At 41.5% G+C, this 26,364-nt stretch overlaps 1 protein-coding gene across 6 annotated transcripts in view; it reads left to right on the top strand.

The window, feature by feature from the left end:
* The window catches only part of LOC130845699 (histone-arginine methyltransferase CARM1-like), a 272,068-nt gene that overhangs the window by 125,359 nt on the left and 120,345 nt on the right, over window positions 1-26,364 (top strand). For all 6 annotated transcript variants that reach the window (XM_057723289.1, XM_057723290.1, XM_057723292.1 and 3 more), the window contains exons 3-4: window positions 14,494-14,600; window positions 15,435-15,539. In XM_057723289.1, the coding sequence (XP_057579272.1) occupies window positions 14,494-14,600; window positions 15,435-15,539 (212 nt within the window). The remainder of the gene's footprint in view (window positions 1-14,493; window positions 14,601-15,434; window positions 15,540-26,364) is intronic.

A 26,364-nucleotide genomic window follows, 5' to 3' on the forward strand; every position in this document is an offset into this window, starting at 1 on the left:
CTTTGGGGTCATGTATGGTGCCATAAAAATTTTAGGATTGTTCTTTTCCCATGAAAAATGCAATTAGAGTCTTGATAGAGATTGCACTGAATCTGTATACAATTGTGGGTAGTATCAACATTTTAACAATATTAATTCTTCTGAATGATGAACATGTGTGTTTCCATTTTTTGTGTGTCATCTTCAGTTTCTTCCATCAATGTATCATAGTTTTTTTCAGTGTATAGATTTTTCACCTCCTTGGTTAAATTTATTCTCAAGTATTGTTTCTGATGCTGTTGTAAATAGGTTTTTTTTTAAATGCCTTTTCGGATATTTCATTGTTAGTGTATAGAAATGCATCTGATTTCTGTATGTTGATTTTGTATCCTGCAACTTGAATGAATTTGTTGATTAGTTCTAATAGTGTTTTGGTGGAGTCTAGGATTTTCTCTATGTAAGGTCATATTATCTGAACCCAAAGATAGTTTTACATCTTCCTTTATAATTTGTATGCCTTTTCTTTCTTTTGTCTTTCCTTGCTTCCTTTCTTTTTCTCCTAATTGTTCTGGCTAGGACTTATAATACTATGTTGAATAGGATTGGTAACAGTGGGCACCGTTCATCTTGTTCCTGATCTTAGAGGAAAAGCATTCAACCTTTCACCATTGAGTCTGATGTTATCTGTAAGCTTGTGCCTACAGGCTGTGCCTTTCTTATTTTGGGGTACATTCCTTTTAATTAAAAGGGATAAATCCATTTAATGTGCTGTTAATTCCATTTGGTTATACTGTGTTGAGAATTTTTACAGTTATGTTCATCAAGGATAATGGCCTATAGTTTTGTTGTTGTTTTGGGTTTTTTTTGTTTTTGTAGTATCCTTATCTGACTTGGTATCAGGGTAATGCTAGCCTCATTAAATAAGTTCAGGAGTATTCCTTCTTCTTCCATATTTTGGAAGAGTTTGAGAAGGATAGGCATTAATTCTTTAAATGTTTGATAGCATTCATCAGGGAAACCATTGGACCCTGGGCTTTTCTTTGTTGGGAAGTTTTTTAAATTACTGATTCAATCTCCTTATTCATTATTGGTCTGCTCAGATTTTCTAATTCTTCATGATTCAATTTGGGAGTTTGTATGTTTCTAGAAATTCATTCAGTTTGTTGATGTGTAATTGTTAATTGTGGTATCTTTGATTCTGTGTATTTCTGTGGCCTTAGTTGTAATGTCTCTTCTTTCATTTCTGAAATGATTGAGTCTTCTGTGTTTTTTTTAAGATAATACAGTTAAAGTTTTGCCAGTTATATTTACTTTTTTAAAATATAGCTCTTTGTTTTGTTGTTGTACTTTATTGTTTTGCTGGACTCTTTTCATTTGAATTTTCTCTGATCTTTGTTATTTCCTTCCCTCTGCTAACTTTGGGCTTATTTTCTTCTCCCTTTTCTTAGTTTCTTGAGGTATAAAGTTAGGTTGTTTATTTGAGATCTTTCTTTTTTCTTTCTGAAGTTGTTTTTTGTTATAAATTTCTCTTCTAGAACTGCTTTTGCTGCTTTCCTTAGGTTTTGGTATGTTGTATGTGCATTTTCATTTGTCTTATATATTTTTAAATTTCTTGTTTGGTTCATTTGTTATTCAGGAGTATGTTGTTTAATTTTGTGACTATTCCAGGCTTCTTCCTATTATTTGTTTCCAGTTTCATAATGCTGTTGTCAGAAAAAATACTAGTATGATTTCTATCTTAAATTTGCTAAGACTTGTTTTGTGACCTTTGGGAAGAATGTTTATTCTGCTGTTGTTGGATGGAATGTTCTATATATATCTATTATGTTAATTTGGTCTAAAGTATAGTTCAAGTCCAATGTTTCCTTATTGTCTGTCTGGGTAGTTTATTCACTGTTGATAGTGGAGTATTGAAGTTCCTTACTATTATTGTTGTTGTCTATTTCTTCCTTCAGATCTGCTAGTATTTGTTTAATATATTTAGGTGCTCCAATGTTGGGTGCATATATATTTATGATTGTTATATCTTCTTGATTAATTGACCCCTCTATAATTATATAATGACCTTCTTTTTCTGTTTTTACAGTTTTGGGCTTAAAGTCCATTTTTTTTTCTGCTGTTAGTACAGTTGACCCTTAAACAATACCAGGTTTGAACTGTGTAGGTCTGTTTATATGCAGATTTTTTCCCCAGTGAGTACATACTGCATTACTACATGATCCATGGTTGGTTGAATCCATGAATGTGGAACCATGGATATGGAGGGCTGACTATAGTCAGCGGATTTTCAACAATTTGGAGGTGTTGGCAGCCTTAATCCCTGTGTTGTTCAGGGGTCCACTGAGTAGCTACCACTGGTCTCTTTTGGTTTCTATTTGCATGGAATATCTTTTTCTGTCCCTTCACTTGGAGCATTTGTGAGTCCTTAAAGCTGAAGTGAGTCTCCTGTAAGCAGCATATGGCTGGGTCTTGTTATTTTTATCCATCCAGCTATTCTCTGCCTTTTGATTGGATAATTTAATCCAATTACATTTAGAATAATTATTGATAGAGTAATTATTGATAGATAAGGACTTCACTAATGCCATCCTATTATTTACTTGCTGTTTTATAGTTCCCTTGTTCCTTTTTTCCTCTCTTGATGCTTTCCTTTTTGAATTGATAATTTTCATTGTGGTATACTTTGATTCCTTTTTCTTTTGTGAATCTTCTATAGGTTTTTGCTTTGTGGTTACTATAAGGCTTACAGAAAACATCTTATAAATATAACAGTCTATTTTATGCTTATAACAACTTCAATAACACAAAAACTATACCTTTTTATATAACCCCACCCCTGTTTTGGTTTTGATGTCTCAATTTACCTCTTTTTATATGCCGTATTTATTAACAAATTATTTTAGCTATAGTTATTTTTAATACTCTTGTCCTTTAATCCTTCTACTAGAATTAAGTGGGTAACACACCATGTTACAGTATGACAGTATTCTGAATTTGAGTATATACTTACCTTTACCAGTGTACTGCATGTTTTCATATATTTTTATGTTACTAATAGTGTCCTTTCATTTTGTCTGAAAGAACTGCTTTCAGCATTTCTTGTAAGGGAGGTCTAGTGGTGATGAACTCCCTCAGCTTTTGTTTATCTGGTAGTCTGTATCTCTCCTTCATTTCTGAAAGATGCCTTTGCCAGATAAGGTTGGCAGTTTTTTATTTCATCACTTTGAATACATCATCCCACTGTCTCCTGGCCTGTTAGGCTTCTGCTGAGAAATTTGCTGATACTCTAATGCGCGTTCCCTTGCAAGTGCAAGCTTCTTTTCTCTTCCTGCTTTTAAAATTCTCTATTTGTCTTGAGTCTTTGACAGTTTTATTATAACGTGTGTTGGGCAGAATCTCTTGGAGTTTGTTTGGTGACCTATTTACTTCATGAACTTAGATACCCACATTTCTCTGCAGATGTTTGAAATTCTCAGCCATCATTTCTCTAAACAAGCTTTATTCACCCTCTTTCCTCTGGAACTCCAGTAATTTTTAAGCTGTTTCTTTTTAGGATGTCCCATAGATCACATATGCTTCATTCACTCTTTTTCATTCTTTTTTCTTTATTCTTCTCTGACTGGATGATTTAAAAGATCCTGTCTTCTACTTCACAGCTTCTTTCTTCTGCTTGATCCATTCTGCTGTTGATGTTCTCTGTTGCATTTTATAAATTTAATTCACTGTATTCTTCAGCTCCAGAGTTTGATTCTTTATGATTTGTCTGTTTTTAAACTTCTCATTTTGTTTGTGCAGAAAAAACATTTCCTGATTTTGTTGAATTGTCTTTTTGTGTTTTCCTATAGCTATCCAATTTCCATAGAACAGCTACTTTGAATTATTTACTAGATAAATCACAGATCTACATGTCTTTTTGGTTGGTTACTAGAAGATATTTGTGGTCTTTTGATTATGTCATGTTTCCTTAATTTTTCATGTTCTTTGAAATTTGCTTTGCTGTCTTCACATTTGAAGTAGTATCACTTCCTCCAGTCCTTGCTAACTGGGACAGCAGTACCTTCCATCAGCCCTGCTAAGGATTCTGAGGCTCTCAGACCTTCTATGGATATAACTACTCCATGTTTCTTGCTCCCTCTGTGACCGAATTCTTAAGTTTGAATGCCTTTTCTTGATCCCCAGACTGAGTGCTGACAGTCTCCCTTTGTTTCCCCAAAGATGGTGCTAAAGCTGAAGTTTATTGTTTCTCCCTGGTCTGATGATTTGGGCCAGTTTTCTGTACATGCTCACCAGCTATTTGCCAAAGCCTGCCCTCACTGACACTGTTGGGAGCTTGCATAGAGAGCTGGCCACAGGGTAGATGTGTGTGTGGGTGAGGCACACGGAGCATTGGGGATGCCCATTGGCCAGTTGGGGAGATCCACAGGTGAGGTGTCCCCAGTGATTCACTGGTGAGCTTCTTGGTGGAGTTCACAATGCAGTTAGTAGGATTCTTGTTCATTTAATGCCCTCTGAGCTTCCTGTCTGCTCATCTCCTGGTCTCCCCTTACCCCCAGTACATGCTGCTTATGATTCAGTACTGTGGATGGAACAAGAGAGAAATGAGCCTCTTTGGCAGCATCCTGCACAGCTGGGGACGCTGGGCACTTACTCACACACTCTCATTTTCCACCATGGTAGAAATCACCCCTTAGCTTTACTGCTTGGGGTGAGGGTTAGTTTGAGCAATGTCAGAATGTTCCTCTTATCCTCTCCAATGTATCCAAATTCATTTTTTGTTTTGCTCCAATGGTATGCTGGCACTTATCTGTTGGAAACCTGGACTTTCACAAAATATCTCTTGTCCATGGGTGATTATCTAAGACAGTGTTTTCCAGTGCCTCCCAGACATGGCTAGGAGGGAATGGAGCCAGTTCATGGGCCACTCAGGGGCCATAGCTGGGACCAAGATCTGTATACTTATTACCCAACACATGGGTGGGTGAGACTCCTCCTGGGTTTCTTGGTGTATGGTGCTGAATCCCACAGCTCCCACAAAGGCACCTTTGTCCATGGATGGATACCAAGTTGTTGTTGTTAGGAAGCGGGGGTAGGACAGGAACAAGAGACACCGTATTCAGCTGTGATGCTGATGTCACCCTAAACTTGATGTTCATACCATGTGTATTGATAGTTACCTGGTTTAAAAGGACAGAGATCAGCTAGAGTATTTTAAATAAATTTTTGGTAAAATTTTGCCAACCTAGAATAATAAATAACTAGATGTTGAAAGTAACATCTCCAAATAAGGAAATTTTGCAGTTACACACAAAGAACCCTTTGCTGTCATGATTTTGTAACACTTGGAATCAAAAGCATTTCCCTGTTTAGCCAATCTCTCTGGCTGCAGCTGAAGTCATTTCCCTGTTATTTATGTTACACTGATATGTTACATCTTAATTTTTGTTTTTGTTCCTTATTTTCGCAGCCATCCTCAGTTAGTACATAGACAGCTTCTTTCAATGTAGAACACGTCCCTCAAGGACTTTCTGTGTTTTAGAATTTCCCAATTTTGGAATGCAGATAGTGGTACTGGAATGAACATTAGCCTTGCTAATTTAACTTAGAACAAACTGTGTCTTTACCTCTCCTTCATGTGTACAGCGGCAATCAGAATACCTCTTGGCAGTGGGAATTATATTGACACCATAAATGTGTAAACATTATCAAATGGAGTAGTTCATAAATGTGTGCTTGCTTTTTAACCGTGGCTGAGACTGGTAGCAGTAAGTATCTTTCTTCTCTGCTCCTGATTGCTCTTTTGTGTTTCTCTCCCCTTGTGCTCTTTCCCCCAGCCTCCTCCTCTTCACTTTGGTTCCTGGGCAGCTGCTACTGTGAAGACAGTGCAGATCCCATCTGCTTTTAGCATATGGGACCAACGCTGTTGCTTCCAAAGTCCTTGCATTTGCTGTTCAGAGCAGGGTGGGTTATTGTGTGGAAAATGAGACAGAAAATTGCAGAATGATTTAACAACCCGTCTTTGTTAAATCTTCATATAGTAACGATGAGAACCGTAGATCAACTTTTCTATCCATCATCCATCCATCTCCCATTTTTTTCTTCTGAGTTGTTTCCTCACACATTTATATAATAAAATACAAATAGATGAATTTTATGATTGGGGAAAATATAGAAAGACTGAGGCCAAGAGAAGATTAAAACACAAACCTGCATATTATAGGACCCATAAATTATGGGTCCTATAATTACTGCCAACCCATGATTTTGGCTCTGAGCATCCTGGCACCCAAGCAAAAGAGGAAATGCTGTTGATTTACAAGATTCCCAAAGTCCATAAGGGGCAGATATGTTAAGCAAAATTTCCCTTGGCATTTTGCTCTGAAGAAAATTTTTCTCGAGTGCGTTCCTAATAAGATCTGGAGCATTCTTCAGAATAGAGTGCCATGGGTTCTGAACTCAGTGATCCTTCTAGAGCTAGGATGCAGTTAAAGTTTCAGGTAAACCCCACAAGTAAGAACTGCTGGTTATAATTATGAAAACATTGAATGATAACCAATATTTCTGGATTTAATTTTCCTGACTTTCGAACCTTAAAATGGTTGATGTGGGCTTCCCTGGTGGCACAGTGGTTAAGAATCCACCTGTCAATGCAGGGGATATGGGTTCAATCCCTGAGCCAGGAAGATCCCACATGCTGCGGAGCAACTAAGCCCATGCACCACAAATACTAAGCCTGCGCTCTAGAGCCCGTGAGCCACAACTGTTGAGCCCACGTGCCACAACTATTAAAGCCTGTGTGCGCCTAGAGCTGTTGCTCTGCAGCAAGAGAGGCCACTGCAATGAGAAACCCGCGCACCGCAATGAAGAGTGGTCCCTACTCATCGCAACTAGAGAAAGCCCATGCACGGCAACAATTACCCAATGCAGCCAATAAATAAATAAATTAGTTAAAAACAAAATAAAATGGTTGATGTTATCCACCATTCCATATGAGGAAAGTATAGGTGGATGTCAACCGGGAAGCATTCCTTCAAGTATAAATAAATCCACTAGTTGTTTGTCGTCAAAGTAAATGGTTGGAGCAGTTTGTTGGGAGATGATGATAATGCAGTGCATGCTGTGGGCATCCTTCCCGAGTGGAATTGCTCGTCACCTGTAGACGTCACACTCCTGAGTCTCCTAGATCATTTCTGATTACAGGGGAAGGTTGGGGGAGGTCGATGGTCTGATAAAAGCTCATCTTCATAGCTGAAATCACACTGCAGGTCAGTCAGCAGCACCATATCCGTATGAAAATTGTTTGCTTGGGAATGACAGTGATCATTTCACCAGAACTTATCTAGTAGCTTCAGAGTTAGAATTTGAACCTGCCCTAATGAGTGTCTGTACAAAAGAGCCAAATAGAATCATCGTCAAGAAACTCAGCAACTTCTTCTGTAAGCTTAAAACTCAACTAACGATTGAAAAGATACCATGATAAAGTGCGTTTGGCTGTCATTTTCCTTAGCTTTGATGATTTCCTGGTGCTTAGAAGTTGAAGGGAAGTTGTTGATATTTTAAATTACAGACTTGCTGTCCACTAAGTTTTGCAGAGGACCCCTGAGGATATGGGATCACAGACTCAAATGCCTGCAGGACCCGGGCAGGTCCTGGACATGCATGAAGTTACCTGGTTGCAAGTAAGAAAGAATGGTGGCAGCTGTGGTGAACTGGAGATCTCGTATTCATTCGAAAGGTGGCAGCAGCTACTTCCCTCACAGAGAAAGTCAGATCCAGGGATTTCATGCTGTGCAATTTTAGCCAGAAATTCACATCTCCTGTGAGATTTTTCTGATTTGTCAGACATATAATGACCAAGTTTAAAAGTGCCTATAGGCTGGATTTAGCCTCTGCTCAGTCATTTTGCACCCAGTGAACCAGCTGTATAAATGTGAAAGAGGAAACAAGAGAAAAGCAGAGATTGAGCTAAGAAGACACATGCACATCCATGCTTTTAGCTGATTATAGGTTCATGTCATCAAGAAAACTCTAGCAGGTGCATTTTGCTTTCTAAAAAATGAAAACAAGATTAATTTCCTATAAGTATGGTATGTAGTGTTATTGTTAAAGCCATATTTGAGTGGGAAGAGAGCTAGATCTTCAAAGTTGTATTGCAAAACCAAAAGATGCTACTTTGCTACTTGTCGTCTGAAACTGTTTTTTTTGTTTTTGTTTTTGTTTTTTTTAAATGCAACTTGAAATCTCAAGTCTGCCAGGTACAAAGTCCTTTCTTTCCTTTGCCTTGCAACAGGTACAGAATTTCTCAGCTGAGTTTATGGGTATTTTTGTCTCATTTGTCTACAGATAATGTATAATGAGAACGCACAGAGAGATTTTTGTGTCTACTTATTATGCTAAGTTTTCACTTGGCAAAGTGAAGTGCCCCAAACATGATGTACTGAAGGTACAGGCTGCTATTTCAGGTTTTTCAGTTCCATGCTGGTTACATTAATGCTTACCCAGAGTTAACTGTTTTGGGAATGTAAGGAGTATGGCATAGACTGCCGTAAAAATGTTGATTTAAGTTGTTCAGCATCATTTTAAAGACTGTGTAAATCTAATCAAATTGGACATGTGCCAGATGCCACCTGTTTGGTGTTCCCCTGTGCTGCTTTGCTCGCTGGGAGGCTTGCAGAGGCCTTGGGAAGCCATGAGAACGAATTGAATACTGGCTCTTGCTGCCACATATATAAATTAGTCCTTCTGTGAATATACGCTAAATGGTCCAGAAGGTGCATTCTGGCCTCACTTAGTGAATTGAGGTACCATTTGTCTGCTTTCAAGTCTGTGGACCTTCAAATGACTGGGTGGTTTTGTGGAATTCTGTCTTGATCCTAAGCAATGCACATGTGGGAGGGTCTTCACTCGAGTAGGTTAGAACATAATAGTAGAAATGAGCACAACGGCCAATAGACTGATTCACCTCCAGGGCAGAGAAAAGTCTGGTGCAGGTTTAAGAAAACAAAAACAGAAAAATACTTGAAATGAGTACAACACAAAAATCTATAATATTGTCAGTAAAACCAAAGACCAGACCAAACCCAAACCAAAAAGCTCTCAGTAAACCTGAGCCAACTGGCAATGACTCAGAAAAAGCAAAAAACAAAAAACAAAATTCTTGTAAAATAGGGAGTTTTCTGTTCTAGTCAGGGATACCTATACAAAGTAGCTCAGGACAAAAAAGGAAGGTTACTGTAAGGAAATGTCTCATGACATTTAAGGCAGAGGAACAGAGTGACCTGAAACCATGTGGGGGAAAGGTATTATCTGTGTGGTAGATGATGACACAGAAAGATACAGATGGGGGAGACAAAAGCACTAGCTTGAAGTTTGGGGAAGCTGTCCGTTTTTCTAGTTTTCTCGTGTGTGCGATAGAAACCTACAGTGTCCTGTAATAATGCTATCTATGGTGGGCTCTCAGAGAATCTACTTTACGTCTAATCACTTCCCAAAGGCTCTGCCCTCTAACTACCATCACATTGGAGACTGGGTTTCAACGTATGATTTTGGGGGGACAAACATTGTCTATGGCATTGCTCGTTGGAGATTCCAAAATAAGATGCAGAAATAGTAACCTATCTTCTCTTCAGTTCTCCAAACTAGAGGGAGAGACTTTTGGTAAGAGGAGTGAAGGGATCTTTAAATCCAGCGGGTAATTTTGCCTTTAGAAAACATTTTTGCAAGGAGTTTTTTTTTTTTGTTTCCTTCAGATGGAGGGAATTTTTGATCTGCAGGCACCATTTGTTTGAAAGATGCCATTAATTCTGTAGAGCCAGAGGATAGTAAAGAAAAGCCAGCTGTTGAGAACATAATAAAATTTAAATGGGTGTTCACATTTGTACATTGTCTCCTTTAACTGCTTAGAGCAGAAAAGATGGGAAGATATGGGTCGGAACCACTGCTCTGGAATAAGGAGAGCCCTGCAGGGTATTTCCCAGAGGTCAGAGTAGGGCAGAGCAGATAAGCATGGGGAAACACCCTCAATTGCTAGTAAAAGCCAAGTCCCTGGGACACAGCATGGATTATGAGTAAAATGGGAACACCTTTCAAAGGACACATTTATTCCCACTGTTTCTGAAGAGGATGGCCTGGTGGAACTGGCATTGTAACCACTCTGGCTGTAAACCATCATGTTTTGTCATTTCTCATCACAATACATAAATGTATTTTCTCTATCATATAGATAGTAATCAAGGACGTGACAGTTCTGTGCCTCAGCAATGATTCTAATTATTCCACTTTGATTATCAGGCTAGACTTAGGTTCTTTCTTGACAAGCCATTACTTTCAATTTTAGCGTGTAGTTATACTCATGGATCAATAAAGACTACTTAGACACAGCATTTCCTTTTTTTTCTGTTACTCCTTAAAGACCAGATTGAAAGGATCTGTTTTTGTTTGCTTGCTTTTGTTAAATAGCTGCTATTTACAAGTGATACTGTCTGTGGTGCTTGCCGTACAGAGTTTATTTACCAAGATGTAGCATCTTTCTGTGCCAGGAAAGGGTAATACCTGTCTGACTGCCTCAGCTGTTACGGCCACATGTCCCAAAATTATACTGGAAAATCCACAACTGACAATATGATAATCATGGTATGGATTTTTTTTTTTAAAGTCAAACTGTAGACATTATTGCAGAGCTGCTTTTGGACTATCTTGAATAATTTACAAATAACCTATGTTAATTCTCTCTAGTCTCAAGCTTGCCAAATTAAGATCTTTTTACTGGGAGGGAAGTAAAAGGTATCTATCTTCCTATAGTCAGTAAACAAAAAGGGAACAAAACTGACCACGTGTCCCTGTTCAATTTTGCTTCTCCTGGTTTCATGGTCCTTAGAATCAAGGGTTTATTTTCTCCTGTTTATTCCCTAATCAGAGGTGTGTGAACCTAAGTATTTGGGCCCAGTTGCTCTATCTTACTTAGAGTGAAACTGTAATTAATCAAAAAGTTCTAGTTAGGTATCACTGGCAGAACCCAATAACCTTTGGTCTATGACGCATTTTAAGTCAAAATCTGTTCACCATCTGAACTCCTAAATGTCAGTGTTACTGTTCTTCTTTTTTTAATGATGAGGAAGATAATATTCGCATAAGAAAGTTTCCATACCTTCTTCATTCCTGCTCCCAAAGTTAGATAAATGCAAATTGCATTTCAGGAAATTACCTGTACGGATATATTCTATGTGAGTTTCCAGAGAAAGGTACAGTAGTCTCAGGTATAGGTGGGAACTGATTAAATCATGAGGGTGGAGCCCTCATGAATGAGATTAGTGTCCTTACAAAAGAGACCCCAGGGAGCCCATTTGCTCCTTCCACCCTGTGAGAACACAGACACAAGTCTGTAGTTTGCATCTCAGAAGAGAACCCTCACCAGCACCTGACCATACTGGCACCCTGATCTCAGACTTCCAGCCTGCAGAACTGTGAGAAATGAATTTCCGTTATTTACAAGTCGCCCTATCAGGGGCACCCTGTTATAGCAGCCCAAATGGACTAAAGCAGTGTCTTTAGTGGCTACCAGAGTTCTTTCTTCCAGAGGCTGTGGGAAGGGAAGAAATAAACAATTAAATTTCTTTTCATTTTTAAAACGTGATAGGTTTTTTTTTCCTATTTTTATACATCATGTGGAACCATAGACATTTCTTTTATTTACACACATTTGTTTAACCATTAAAATAAAGGAAAGGGTGACTTATGAAGAGAACATTCTCCTGGCAGCCATTGTGACAGAATTCACAATAGGCGAGAGTTAACAGATGTTGATTCCTGGACTTGCCGAGATCTGACTTCTAATTTCCTAAATCCCATAAATGCATCTCAAACTTGTCAAACTAGAGACCCTGAGTTTTGGTTTGTCATGTGTGATCCCTGTGCCAGGATTATAGAGTTGTTTTTATAGTGTGTATAATGTAATAAGATTGGATTTTTTAAAAATAGCAAGCACAGAGTTGATACATCCAAATTAGTATTGATTTTGGAAGGCTATTTATGTATTGCATGAATGCTGGTATAACACAAAGGAGCTCCTCTTTCACATTTCCCTTTGCAGACAATTGGTGAGGTATACAAGCAGACTATCCTTGTTACTTTATATCAAACTTTTGCTTTTAAACCCAAAATGGTACTTTGCAACTTGCTACACATCCTATTCATTAAATTAGGCAGCCATTACTTTTGGCTGTATTAAAGGTAAAATTTCCTGCAAAGGATAGAGACTTGCAAATGTAGAGAATATTCAAAAGACTGTTTATTGAACAAATGAATTTACCGTAGACTTTGAAAGCCGAAACTACTGAGTTGCCCAGGACTCAAAGAACTCACAGATGGGTGACACAAACCACTGCTGGCAATCTCTGAGGACTCAGAGGGAATCAGAGAGGTGCCGGGAGACTAGAGCTGGGTAAATAGTATCCAGTATCATCTTTGTTTTTCAGTATGTCCCAGAATTTTATTGTATTTTACTTTATTGTTGCTTTTTTTTTGTTGAGAACATTTAAGTTCTCTGTTAGCAAGTTTCAATTATATAAGACATGTTAACAGCTATAGTCACCATGTTATACATTAGATGCTCAGGCCTTATTCATTTTATAGCTGAAAGTTTGTACCACTTTACCACCCTCTCCCTATTTTCTCCACCTCTTTGCTCCTGGCAACCACTTTTCTACACTCTGTTTCTATAAGTTTGACTTTTTAAAAAAAAGAGATTCCACATCTAAGTGATATCATATAGTATGTCTTCCTCTGGCTTATTTCACTAAGCATAATGCTTTCAAGGTCCAACCATGTTGTTACAAGTGGCAGGATTTCCTTCTTTCTTGTGGCTGAGTGATATTCCATTAAAAAATGTGTGTGTGTGTGTGTGTGTGTGTGTGTGTGTGTGTGTAGGTTTGGCCAAAATGTTTGTTCGGAGTTTTCCGTAAGATCTTATGGAAAAACCCGAATGAACCTTTTGGCTAACCCTATATATATATCTATATACATCTATGTATAGATATATATATCACATCTTCTTAATCTGTTCATCTGCTGACAGATAAGACAATTTCACCAAGTCCATTCACCATTTCAAATTTATTGAATTCACGTTTTCGACCTATTATTGGGTGGCTGCTATGTTAGCACTACATTCTGAAGACTAAAGATAAATAAGGCTTGACCCTCTCCCTAAACCATGCCCTTAAAGAGTTTGATGTAGATAGAGAGATGGACACTTTAAAAATTGATACATTTGGTAAAATATGAAATAAAATGGTAAGCTGGGAGCATGAGATGAGAGCACAGGTTCTTGTCCCTGGCTACATATGAAAACGAACTGGAATCTTTTGAAAGAAATAGAGATGCCTTGTCCCCACCGGCAGAGCACTGAACTACCCCGTGTAGGACGAGGGTCAAGCATCTACATCAAAAAGTTCTTCCTGGGTGATTCTGCCCTGTAGCCAAGTGTTGAGGCCCAGTGTGTTACCACAGTTCATTCTGCCTGTGGGTGTTGCAGAGCACAGCAGTGAAGAAATGCTCCTTGAACCAAATCTTGGAGGATGAATAGGAGTTTAATGTCAAAAGGTAATCCGGACAGAAGAGACAGGGGTTTCAAAGTCAAGAAGCCAGGCCAGACCAGGGGCATAAGGGTGTAGTGCAGGTCTTGTGTGTGCAGGAAATGGGGGTGAGGAAGACACACACACAGGGGCAGACAGAACACGAGGGACTGGAGGTCATGGTGAATCCAGACTGGGCGACTGTTAGGGATCCCACGTGGGCTCTAAGAGAGAGACCTGGTCACAGCACCAGTGGCAGAGAAAGGAGAAACCACAGGCCGTGAGGACCACCGGGCAGGACTTTGAGAGACACTTTTAAGGCAGAAGGCACAGAAATTGATAGCTGTTCATGCTGGGTTATTTATTAGTAATATCACTTCTGGAGTTCTTTGAGCCTTCACGTCTGTATTTTTTCCTCACAAAATAGAAAGCATTCTCTTGTATTCACATATCCTCAGTTATTTTACCTTTCATCTATACGCTTAGGGAATACTAAATGTGAAAAAAAAAACTTGTCACTGTGATAATAGAACGAGATTATATATATATACACTCACTTATATACATATATATTTTGTATTCACATATATATTATTTTTCTTATCATCAACAGTCACCTTCCCCAGAGCACATACTGAGAATAAGCCTGTGAGCTTTGTTAGCACAGCACCAGGAGAATTCGATGAGCCCAGACTCTGCCTGTGTTCCATTACGCGCTCACACTTGGCATTTCTGGATGCAAATATGTCTGACAAGTGTAAACAAGGGTGTCACACCTCAGAGTAGTACCCGTTCCCACGGTGCCATTCCTTATCATGCGTGTGTTCAGAGGTGAATGTTGTTTTAATCTTCTAATATTTTCTCAGTTGGAATTTTGTGAAGAGTGCAGTGGTGAGTGCTGTGGTTTCCCAGGTGTAGAAATGGATCTGCTTTCTTCTCCTTGCAGAATTGAGCGCATTTTCAAACACCTTGAAAAGATGCTGGCATGAGAAAAAGGAATACTCGGCGTTCAGCCAGAGGACAGAAGAGGCGTCTGCCGTACAGTACTTCCAGGTCAGGGAAGTGGTCCCAGGTGGCACTGAATCATTTCACAGTGACACACATCTGTGAATATGCCCGGGCAGGGTGGCGGGTGGAGAGGAGGGGGCAGTGGTTTTTCGCGCGTGGTCCTCTGACCAGCAGCAACAGCATCACCTGGATCGGCATCTTGTGTCTGTCACTGAGCAAGTTGTCAAGACTTGGGCAAGTCGCTGTATCTTCCTGAAGCTCAGTTTCCTCAGCTGAGGAACATACCTCATCTGAATGTTGTGGTGATGGGATCTGATGAGAGCATGTATGTGAAACGTGTAGCGCGGTGCCTGGCACATAGAGAGCTCTGCCCAGTGGTGGCCGTGACAGTGAGGATGTTCATCACCCGCCGTCCGTGCTCATGGATGTATACGCACCGCAGCGCCCGTCTGGCCTCCTCTCAGCATCACCACCATCCCTGCCTTCTGCCCCACCACGCCTCTCCTGGGGTTTCTCTCCAAGACCCACCTTTCACTCCAGGCTGATGGGGCTCACCAGGGCCATCCCTATTTGGCCCTGACCCCTCTCTGTCTGTTATTTTTGATCTGTGTTCGCTCGGCCTCTGCTTTGGGAAGGGCCCCTGGGCACCAGTCTGGTCAAGTTCTAGGCCTGAATCCATCGTATGGAGCAGACATCAAAGGTCTGGGTGGGCCTTCCAAAGAGGGCGGGTGTGGAAAGGTCACCGGTGTCTCCGCGCCTCAGCTCCTGTGTGTGTGAGACCAAGCCTGCCTGGACCGAGGTGGCTGTAGGAGCCAAGTGCCCGGGAAGGTCCTGCCTCGTGGCGTATTTACTCTCCCTCTCCTTCTCTCTCCCCTACAGTTTTATGGCTGCCTTTCCCAGCAGCAGAACATGATGCAAGATTTTGTGAGGACGGCCACTTACCACAGAGCCACGCTCCAGAACCACACTGACTTCAGAGATAAGGTAGTGCTGGCAGCAGCGTGTTAGTCTCAAACAATTTTAAGAAAGCCTCGTCAAAAGCTAGACTGGACTTTCAGCTTTGATAGAATTACCATACGACCCCGAAGTTCCACTTCTAACTGTATACCTAACTAAAAGAATTAAAAGTAGGTATTCAAATAACTCTTTGTACACGAATGTTCACAGCAGCACTATCCACAGTAGCCAAAACGTGGGAGCAGCCCAAACGCACATCCGTGGACGCGTAGATAGACAAAATGTGGTATATCTATACAATGGAACATTATCAATATTGTTTAGATTCGTTACTCATAAAAAGAAATGTTATGCTGATACACGCTGCAATGTGGATGAACCATGAAAACATGCTCAGTGAAAGAAGCCAGTTACAAAAGCGCATAGGATTCTGTTTATAGGAAACACCCAGGATAGAAATCCGTAGAGAGAAGGCAGACTAGTGGTTCCCCCAGACTAGTGGGGGAGGGGGACTTGGGGAGCGGCCGCTTGGTGGGTACAGGCTTGCCTTTTGGGGTCATGAAAATGTCTTGATAAAGGTAATGGTTGCATAACACAGTCAGCATGCCAAACCCCGCTGTACCCTTTAAAATGCTCAGTGGCTAATTTCATGTTATGTGAATTTTACCTCAATAAAGAAATTAAGCTTCGAGTGCCAGAAACTCAGGGGACTGAATGCACTTTGTTTTGGTGCACAGAACCGGTTAGGAGCTTTCTTGCTACGTAATGAATAGCTCCTATTGTGTCACTTTACTTCGGCTGTTTTCCCGTAGACTGCACAAGTGCCTGCATTTCCCTCCTTCACAGAAACGGGTCCGAGTGATGAGTGATGGCTGGCACACTGTGCACGTGCTGCGCGTCATCCTCCCACCTGTGAGCCAGCCACGGTGTTCCTAGTGCTTTACAGCTCGTCTCAGAAACAGGATCGCTGGTCAGTGCGTTAGCAGCCATGGGGTAGAGTGTCTTATTTTCCCGCTAACTAGCTCTGTGATCTTAGGCAAAACACTAGACTCCTCTGAGCCTCACCGTCTCTCCTACTGCCCTAGTCGTTGTAGCTCCGTGGCCTTTGAGATTTGCAGCATTAATTCCCCGGGAGGAACGTGGTAGCAGTTGAAATAAGGACCCCAGTCCCTGCGTCCACACCCATTCGCAGAGTTGTGCAGCTGCTCCTTACGTGAAGGGATAGTTTAGTTTTTTTATCCCTTATCTCTGTGCAGTCGGGATGGACTTTGATCAGTAGACTATGGCAGAGGTGACATTGCGTGAGTTTCAGAGCCTGGGCCTTCATGAGCCTTGTGGCTTCTGGGCTCACCCTCTTGGAACCCTGAGATCAGCATACTGTGAAGAAGCCCTGTCTAGCCCGCTGGAGGTTGGGAGGTGCCATGGAGGAGAAGTGAGGCAGTCCGGTCAACAGGCAGCGCCAACTGCCAGACCAGCACCTGAGGCCAGCCTGGACCTTCCTGTCCAGCCAGCCCTCCAGCTGAATGCAGGCACAGGAGTGAGTCCAGGAAAGACCAACAGAGAAACTGCCCAACCCTCCCACAGAGCTGGGAGAAATAATACATTGGTTCTGGTTTAAGCCACTAAATTCTGTTGTAGTTTTTGATGCCGAAATAGTTAATTAAAGCAGTGAGGAGACACACACACAAAATAGTGAAAAATAGGCCCCCAGCTAGAAGTTGATTTGCTCATGGCTTGCTTTCTGCTGTCATGTCCATTCTGCTATAGAGCCCATCAGAGAATTTTTAATTTTGGTTATCATATTTTTTTCAGTTCTAAAGTTTCCATTTGGCTCTTGTTTATGTCCTGTATTTCTTGACTAAGACGATTTATTTCCCCTTGATTTCAGTAGTGTTCATGATTGCTGCTTGGAGCTTTTTTGTAATAGCTACTTGAAAGTTTTTGCCAGATAATTCTAACATCTGTGTCACTGCTGTGTTTGCTTCAGTTGATTATCTATTCCTGGGGAATTGATATTTTCCTGAGTCTTCCTATGCCAAGGAATCTTGGATTGTTTTCCATACATTTTGAATATTATGTGATGAGACTCTGGGTCTTGTTTAAAGCCTATGGGGAGTGTTGCTATTTCTGATTTAGGATTCGTTCAGCCTGGTTATGTTCAGACCGCATGTTCCATGCCACTTGATTTTCCGAGGGCTTTGGTTCCTGTGTCATTTCACTTTTAAAAGCCTTAGCAGTGCAGTTTGGCTCTATCCCATGTTCATGTCACTAGATGGTCAGTCTGGCACCTAGGCGGAGTTCTCAGAGTTTTGATGTGCTAATTAAGATCAGATCCATGCATGTATAGTTTGAGGGGTGAGTGCAGGAATTTATTTATAAAAAATACTTTATGGGATTCCTTTGCCCAGTTCCTCCCACTCCATGATCTCCCTGGTACTTTCTGGTTCCCTGGGACCACTTTTTAGTCTCTGGACAAGAAGCTCACTCTGCCATTCAAGTCCATGACCTTGCCTAGGTATCGCCAAACAGAGAGAGGACAAAGAGAGGGAAGAAGTCGATGGGGCTTGACCCCAGTTTTGGGAAACTATGGTACCATTGAAGGCAGAGGAAGCTTCCCCGTCTCCTAGATTGGGCTTATGTGATGCTGTGACCCCGGAAAGATTTCTGGGGGCTGGGGCATAGAAAAAGGGAGGACAGGGAAGGAGAAGAAAAGAGGGGAGGAAGAGGAGGAGAAGGGAGGGGAGAGGAAAAGAAAAAAGAAGAGGAAGGGAAAAACAGAATTTCCACACTCTTTGAGCATTAGGAGTTCCCTTCCCCGCAGCTGGAGCCGGAACAGAGGACGCCTCCGGGGGCTCCCTTGCCTGCACCCTAGCGCCCATTTCTGGTGTGTTGAGTTCAGGCCACGGGTGAGGGTAAGGGAATATGGATCATTTCAAGTTCTGATCGTCTTTCCCAATCTCCCTGCTACTATTGACTTTTCGAAGGCTTCAAGTCGCTGTTCCATGCCTTCTGCCCAGGTTTAATAGCTGTATTCAGTGGGAGAGTCAGGGTAAAGCGGGCTTTGTCCTGTTTACCCAAATCGGACATTTTCAAAAAGTCACATGTAGGTACTCTGGTGGGTGAGGGTGATGGTAAGAGAAAAAAGTAAGACCAGAAATGGCCATGTTTGACGAAAAGGGTCTCGTATGTCTCGAGGTACCTGAACTTTGCTTTGCCAGTGGGGCATTCCTGGTGAACAGTGAGGAGGTAAATATTCCTATACAGTATGGAGGACCAAGTTATGGTAGGTGGGCAAGATGAGGATAGAGGGGCAAAGCTTGTTTCTTTTGAAAGCTTACCTGGTATTCACAGTTGTGGATAAGCAGTCTTACTGACCTAGGTCTTGCAGATTTCTTGCCAGTTAAAGTAATTCAACTTTCAACTATTGATTGCTTCTCCCTGGATTGAGGAGGTTTCCTGGAGGTAATACTTTCATTTGGGGACATTTCTTTCCTTCTGAAATTGCTTAGTTTTAATCTATAATCTATTTTCTGTATTATCTATAATCTGTTTTTAATTTTCATGACAGCTTTGAAAGACCACTCCCCAAACTACTGATCAGACTAATAGTTTGCATTGATGAGTTTTTCATAGAATTTCACATGGATTATGTCACTTGACTATTTCATTTGTATATCTTTTCATCTATAAAAACAAAGATATTGGACCAGATCATCTCTAAGGTTACCCCCGTCTCTAACCTCACTTGATTCTACAAAATACCTTTTTCAGCTGCCAGCTTGGAATGGGTTTTTCTGCCAATGAAATAAAATAGGCATCCATCTGTTGGGGTTTATGAAGGTGATAATTAATCACATGATTGATAATTAATTATATCCCTTTCTCCCTGTGAGTTCTGAACCACTTTAGAAATAGACACAGATGTCAGGTAGAAATCACAATATCAGCTTTATTGTTGGTAATGCTATTTGCAGGATGGGGCTTGGACCTGTGTCCACATAAGACTTCCTACCCCTTTTCTCCTCCCAAACTGAACTTTTCCACTTACTTGAATGCTGAACATCTGGTTTCCCCAGACATGTCCAGCACCTGCCCAGCAAGCTTCCACATGGGGGACTCAAGAGCACATGCTTGAGTAGAGGATGGGCAGGCTGGTCCCTTCCAAATACCAGCACTATGAAAACTCAAACCATTTCCCAGACTCACCAGTCAGATGTCACTCCTACTGGGAGGTAAAAAGAGGAAGGGGGAGATGACCTCTCTTGCTTCCAGTCCTGCCCACTCCTAGAACTAAATTTCCTCCCCACTGGAAACTGAAAGAACAAGTTGCCCAGTTTTAATGTCCCAGGAATCCCCTCAGTCCAGACAAACTAGGATAGTTGGTCACACTCACTCCAAATCCACTACACCTCCAAAATGTTTAAAAATCCCTTTTTGTTTACTTCATCATACAGAAGACCCTCCTAGAATAACCCCTGAGTCCATGGAGGATGCTACCTTTTTACTAAACTCTTGTGTTCTTTCTCATTGAAATTGATTACCTAAAAGGGCATAGGTAGAATGATCAACCAATGGCTATTATTTATTGAGGAACTTAGTATATGCAAGCCCCATGCTGAGAGCTTTCCATACATTCTTTCTGTCTCAGTTCAGGATGCAGTAACAAAAATACCACAGACTGTGTGTCTTAAACAACAGACGTTGATTTCTCATAGTCCAAGATCCATGTGCCTGTAGAGCTGGTGTCTGGAGAGGGTTCATTTCCTGACTTGTGGACAGCACCCGTCTCGCTGTATCCTTATGTGGCTGAGAGGGAGAGGAGGCAAGCTCTCCTGTTTCTTCTTATAAGGACACTAATCCCATCATGAGGGCTCCACCCTTGTGACCTAATTACTTCCCAGTGGCCACATATTCAAATACCGTCACATTGAGGATTGGGGTTTCAACATGTGGCTTTTAGAGGGCACAGAGATTCAGTCTATAGCAGTTTCCTTTGATCTTCATTACAGCTTTATTAGATAAAGACTAATATTTTTGCCACTTTAGAGATGGGAGAACTGAGACGTGGGAATGTTGATAATTTACCTGATTTTGTACAACTAGTAAATGAGAAGGCCAGAATTTGAACCCAGTTAGCCTTACTTTAGAGTCCATGCACGTAACCTCTGAAAGGTACTGCTCATAGGAAGGTTGGCTAAAATTGCCAAGAGAGACTTTTGTTTCTCTGGGCTTAAGGATGGAGTGAAAACATTGTGGTTCCTTAAACACCCCCGTGCACGCATGAGGCAGCATTGCACTGTGATTATATCCATGAGTTCTGGAGCCAGAGAGCTGAGTTCAAACTCCAGCTTGGCCACTTACTGTGCACCTGCCATAACCCTTCATCCTGTGTGCCTTGAGGTCTTGAATGGATTATCTGCCATCTCTGGGCTTCAGTTTCCTTATCTGTGAGAATAGCAGCTATTTCCTAGAGTCCTTGCAAGATCAAGATGATACAATGCATAGGAAGTGCTCCGTGCATGGCCGAAAATATCAACTCAGTCCATAGTAGCAGGTATTATTATTATTGATGGTCTTGGGGATGGTGCTGTAGTTTCCACCTCTGCAGTAATTTTAAATCTTTCAAATCTTGATTTCTCATTCTGCCTCTTCCATGCAGTTTTAATGAAAATCCTTTCTTGGCCAGCACACTCCTGGCTGAGGCCTCCATTTGGAATCTCTCCAGGAAACTGACCCTGCTGGAACCCACCCCATTCCCCTCCTCAGAGTTTCTGTTAATTGCCATCTGGCTATTTTTAGTTTCTTTGAGTGTGTGCTCTGAACAAACAGGGGAAGTCCATCCTGCTGAGGGTGTGGGGCTGTTTGAGCAGTTGGATTTTAATCTGGAAATGTTTTGACACTTCCTTTGTCAGGGCACCAGTTGCTGGAAACTTGTGAGTATAAGCAGGAGCTGGGAGCTTGTTATTTTTTTTAAGTCAGCATTTTCTCTAAAGGAGAGAATTCCCGGTCGCAACAGCTGCTTAGTGCATCCAAAAGTGAGGTTGGCTTAGGCAGAAGGGATTCAGGGATTTGAAGGCTTAAAAGCAAACATAAATAACTACAACCGACATGCAAAGAAACCTGTTCAGATAGCTGATATTCCAATTTGCAGAGCCTGAGCTTCTGGCTCTTCCAGTGTGAGTTTTCTTTGGTATGGACTTATCATCAGTTTGGGCAAATGTCCTTGAGTCCATCTCTGATCCTGCTCTGAAGTTCTCTGGCTTTAAAACACTGCTACTGCTTTATTTGGTTAACCTGGCACACTAATGAGGCCCAGCCTTAATTTTGGAGGGAATAAAGACTATAGCCTGCCAGGTAGTCACGTCGGCACATGTTAAAACAGCTCTTGCTTCCTTAACCTCTTTAATGAGGTATGAAATACTTAAAAAAGCTGTACATATTTAATGTATACCACTTAATGGGTTTAGGGATAAGTATATACCCATGAAACTATCACCACAATCTAGGCCATAACCATATCCATCACTTCCAAAAGTTTTCTCCTGCCCTCTTTATTTACAATAGTAACTATTAGTATTATTTTGTGATGAAAACACAACATAAAATCCACTCTCTTAGCAAATTTTTAAGTAACAAATACAGTGAAATAGCTGTCTAGGAAGTAAGAATTATTCATCTTGCATAACTGAAACTTTGCACCCTTTGACTAATACTTTCCTGTTTCCCTCTCTCTCCAGCCCCCGGCAACCACTGTTCTACTCTCTGCTTCTAAGAGTTTAACTCTTTTAGATACTTCATATAAGTGAAATTATGCACTATTTGTCCCTCTGTGTCTGGCTTATTTCACTTAGCATAGTGTCCTCCAGATTCATGCATGGTGTCTGTCACCTGTGGCAGAATCTCTTTCCGTAAGGCAGCGTGGTATTCCGCTGTATGTGTATACTACAGTTTCTTTACTCATTCTTCAAACCCTGCACTTCTCATCCCTGAACGCTGTTAACCAGTGACAGCAGCCTCCTCCTTTAGGGCTGCGTAGGGAAGTGGGAAGAAAGGAAGTAATTCGTGACTCCTGCAAGGTGCTTTGCGTATCTTATCTCATTTTAATCCTTGCATGTTACTCAGGGTTCTTAGATATCAGCATCAGAAACCAACTCTGCTAATTTAAGAAAAAAAGAAAAAAGGATTTCCTAAAAGGATACAGGATCGTCAGAGAGCTAGGCATGGAGACTACAAAACCAAAACTAATTTCCAAAATCATGCTGCAGAACTGATCTCTGGGAGACATCAGTGCAGCCAGACATGGACACCCCAACATGCATAGGCTTCACCCAGTGCCCCCCTTGAGTGTTGTCCTTAGAACCTTTCTCTGCTATGCAGCTGGAAGCTGGGGGTAGCCACGACCTCACCTGAGTGGATTCTGTGGTGTTCCTGAGTCTGCACACTGCACAGCTTCATGTGCGAGGTGCATCTTATCAGTAGAGCCCCAGTCATGCCTGTGCTTTAGCTTCGGGGATGCTGGAAAAGAGCTGCAGATGCCTGCAACTCCCCGAGTGGGAGGCTGGTGTTGCCTTGGATGTGGGACATTCTCCAAGCATAGGAAGGGCGTTCAGCTGCTGAGAGGCACAAAAGAATGGTAAATGCCCACAACATCACACGAAAAAAGATTCAAGATACATTATTAGCTTAATAGTATAGATAAAGGGACCAGAGATACATAAATGTAACTAACTTGCTTTAAGGTACACAGCTACTGAGTGGTAGAACTACATGAGAACTTAAGTTTGCCGGGACTGCACAGTGATGTGGGGAGCAACATAAAACCATTCTTTGTATATTCTAGGTTGATAATCAAACTGACATTTTATCTATGTGATTTTTTGAATGTGTATGGAGGCAAGATGTGAAAGTGGAAAACAATCTCTGTGATACATCTCTATATCTCTGTCTGTCTGTCTGTCTGTCTAGTTGTGTATGTGTGTGTATTTCCCTATGGCTTGGACTTGAAGGCTATTTCAGTTTTCTAGGGCTGTCATAACAAACTATCACAAACTAGGTAGCTTAGAACAACAGAAATTTATTCTCTCACAGTTCCAGAGGTCATAAGGGTGTCAGCCCAAAATCAGGGTGTCAGCCCTCTGAAGCCTCCAGGGGAAGATCCTTTCTTGCCTCTTCCTAGCTTCTTGAGGTTGCTGGCAGTCCTTGGTGTTTCTTGACTTGCAGACACACCACTCCAATGTCATCTTTGTCACAGGGCATTCTCCCCGTGTGTCTGTGTCTCTGTGTAATTTCTCTCTCCTTGTAATGTAACCAGTCACATTGGTTTTAGGGCTCACCCTGATCTAGTGTGACGTTATCTTAATTTGCTATATCTGTAAAAACCCTATTTCCAAATAAGGTCACATTCACAGGTTCCAGGTAAATGTGATTTTTGGAGGATACTGTTCGACCTAGTACAGAGGCCAAGGTTCATGTTAGGTCATATATCACAAAAACTCATCCCTGGGATACATTCTCTGTAATACAGGTGAGGAGAAAGAGAGACAAAATGGATCTTGGTCTTAATTGATCTCTTTGGCCCCTTAAACCCTAGGAGGGCCTCCACATAGATTTCCTGAATGTGAGTGAAGCAGATGGTGTGTTTGTGCCAGGATTCTCCTGAGCTTGAGTAGAATCTGCTCATGCAAGAGTACTGGAGAAAGATGCCAGAATCAGCAGAGGGAAATGCTTTCATTTGGTATGAAAGCAAAGTGCAGCTTTCAAGGAGAGCCAAGAAGACGGAATAAACAACGATCACAGACTGTTTTTCAGGGCATTTGGGAAAGAGGGGGCTGGGGGCTTTAATGCAGTAGATGGATTTTCTAGTCAAGATATCTGTGCTCCAGGCCTGTCCCTGTACCTTTCAAGATGCTGACATGAGACCTTAATCTTTTTGAGGTTAATTTTAAAATGGGTTAAGAACACTTAACACATGGTGGCTGTAACAATTTAGTGAACTGCTGTACCGAAGTCTCAGCACAGCATCAGAATTCTTCGGACGTACTGGGGAATTTAAGTCAGAAATCACTGGTACTTCAAGGATACAGCTTAACTGGGCTTATTAGGGTAAACTAGGTTATGCTGCTATAACAGTCAACCCCCAGACCCCAGTGGTTTAAACCAGTAGAGCTTTATATCTTGCTCATTTAACCCATTATAGGTTAGCTAAGGGCTATATTTTGTCTTATTCTCACTCTAGGACCCAGGCTGAGGAAGCAGCCTCATGTGAAACATGACTAGTTCCTGTTGCAGAGAGAAGGGGAGTGTGGCAGGGCACACCCCTGATTCTTAAATTGTCCACCTGAAGTGACCTGTGTTAATTTCTGACATTACATGGGCCGAAGCAAGTCATTTGGTCACTCCTAATTCCGAAGGGCCAGGGTTACAATTCTTCCATGTGCCCATAAGGAGAACCAGAAATATCTGTTAAGTGGCACTAATGACTATCATACCAGATGCCACTCTTGCAAAATCATTAAAGAAGGGACAGATTGCTAAGGTGAAATTCTCAGTGCCTCAGCTCTGCATGGGAGGGAACTAGGAAAGAAAGAGATTTTAACAAAATCAATATTTCACTGATATGGTTTTATTGGCTAACTTACTATTAACTTCTGTGTGGTGGATTCTCTTCCTGCTAAAGTCAAGGCATTTTAGAAACGTCCTAGGGTTGAATCTCTAAACCTTTTCCATTCCCTCTGAGACAGTGCCATGAGGGGCCAGTTTGGAACAAATGACTGACTTTGTGAGAGGCTTATATGAAAGACTCTGTGCAATGGTAACTTCTAAAATAGATGCCTTTGTTTTAATATCTGCTTTCCAGGATAAAAATGTAAGTGGATAAAGAAAATAAAGTCAGTAAACAGTGGTTAAATTGGACAAAACAAAGTACTGTACTAGAACCTGTACTACAAAGTGCTTGCACTGAACCAGGAATTGGGCATTGATGAACTTGGAGCTTGTGCCTGTATCCTCTTTTTGCTTACTTTCCTAAATCTGAGGTATTGATGCAGTCACTCAACTCCAGAGTGATGGCTTAGGTTTAGAATTTAGAAGTTCAGAAACCTGGAAGAGACAATTACAGAAAAATGTCAATGGACATGTTGAATTTTGTTTCAGTACTGCCATTTTCTTAGCCTCAGTTCCCTAAGTCATAGGTTGTGCAGCAAAGGTTATGTGCTCGTCCTGTCTTAGGGAGGGCAATCTCAGTGGAGCAGGAGCGAGGCAGGGAAGGAGGGAGAGCAGGTATGAGGGAGGCTGTTACTGAGCTGGCCACAGCTCAATGAAAAACTAATTGCTCGGTGTCACAGGACAGCTTCAGGAAGGTCATGTGAAGCCTCCCACGTGAATCTTCAAATAGTTCATCGAGAGAGAAAAGGAGAATGATTTCTCCATTGGCGGCCATCTCTTACTGGTGGAGCACACCCCCAGAGGGTGTTAACTCCCTTACTTTTCTCGGTGCACATGCATGCCTGCCAAGGGGGTACTGTTGTGCTTGCCCCATGCCTCAGCAGCGACAAGGACACTGCAGTAGGAGGCAAGGGACAACGTGCATGTGGCATGAGGGACGTGGGCACTGTTTTATTGTACTCATGACCAATATGAGGAAACAGGAGAAACCTCTACAGCAGACTCCTTCAGCAGTAGTGGCTATAGCAGCAGCGATGAAACTCAGCTCCATGTTTCAAAGACCAGTGCAAGCAGTTTCTAGGGCCACTCTGGCCGGCCAGCAAGGCAAGCGTTCTATTCTGGCGTGCTACAAAAACTGAAGGTGTTGTAAATGTCACCCAAGCCAGGAACCTGGGAGTCAGTCTGGACT

Source organism: Hippopotamus amphibius, chromosome 2, assembly GCF_030028045.1.
Source record: "Hippopotamus amphibius kiboko isolate mHipAmp2 chromosome 2, mHipAmp2.hap2, whole genome shotgun sequence".
In the NCBI taxonomy this organism is placed as follows: Eukaryota; Metazoa; Chordata; class Mammalia; order Artiodactyla; family Hippopotamidae; genus Hippopotamus; species Hippopotamus amphibius.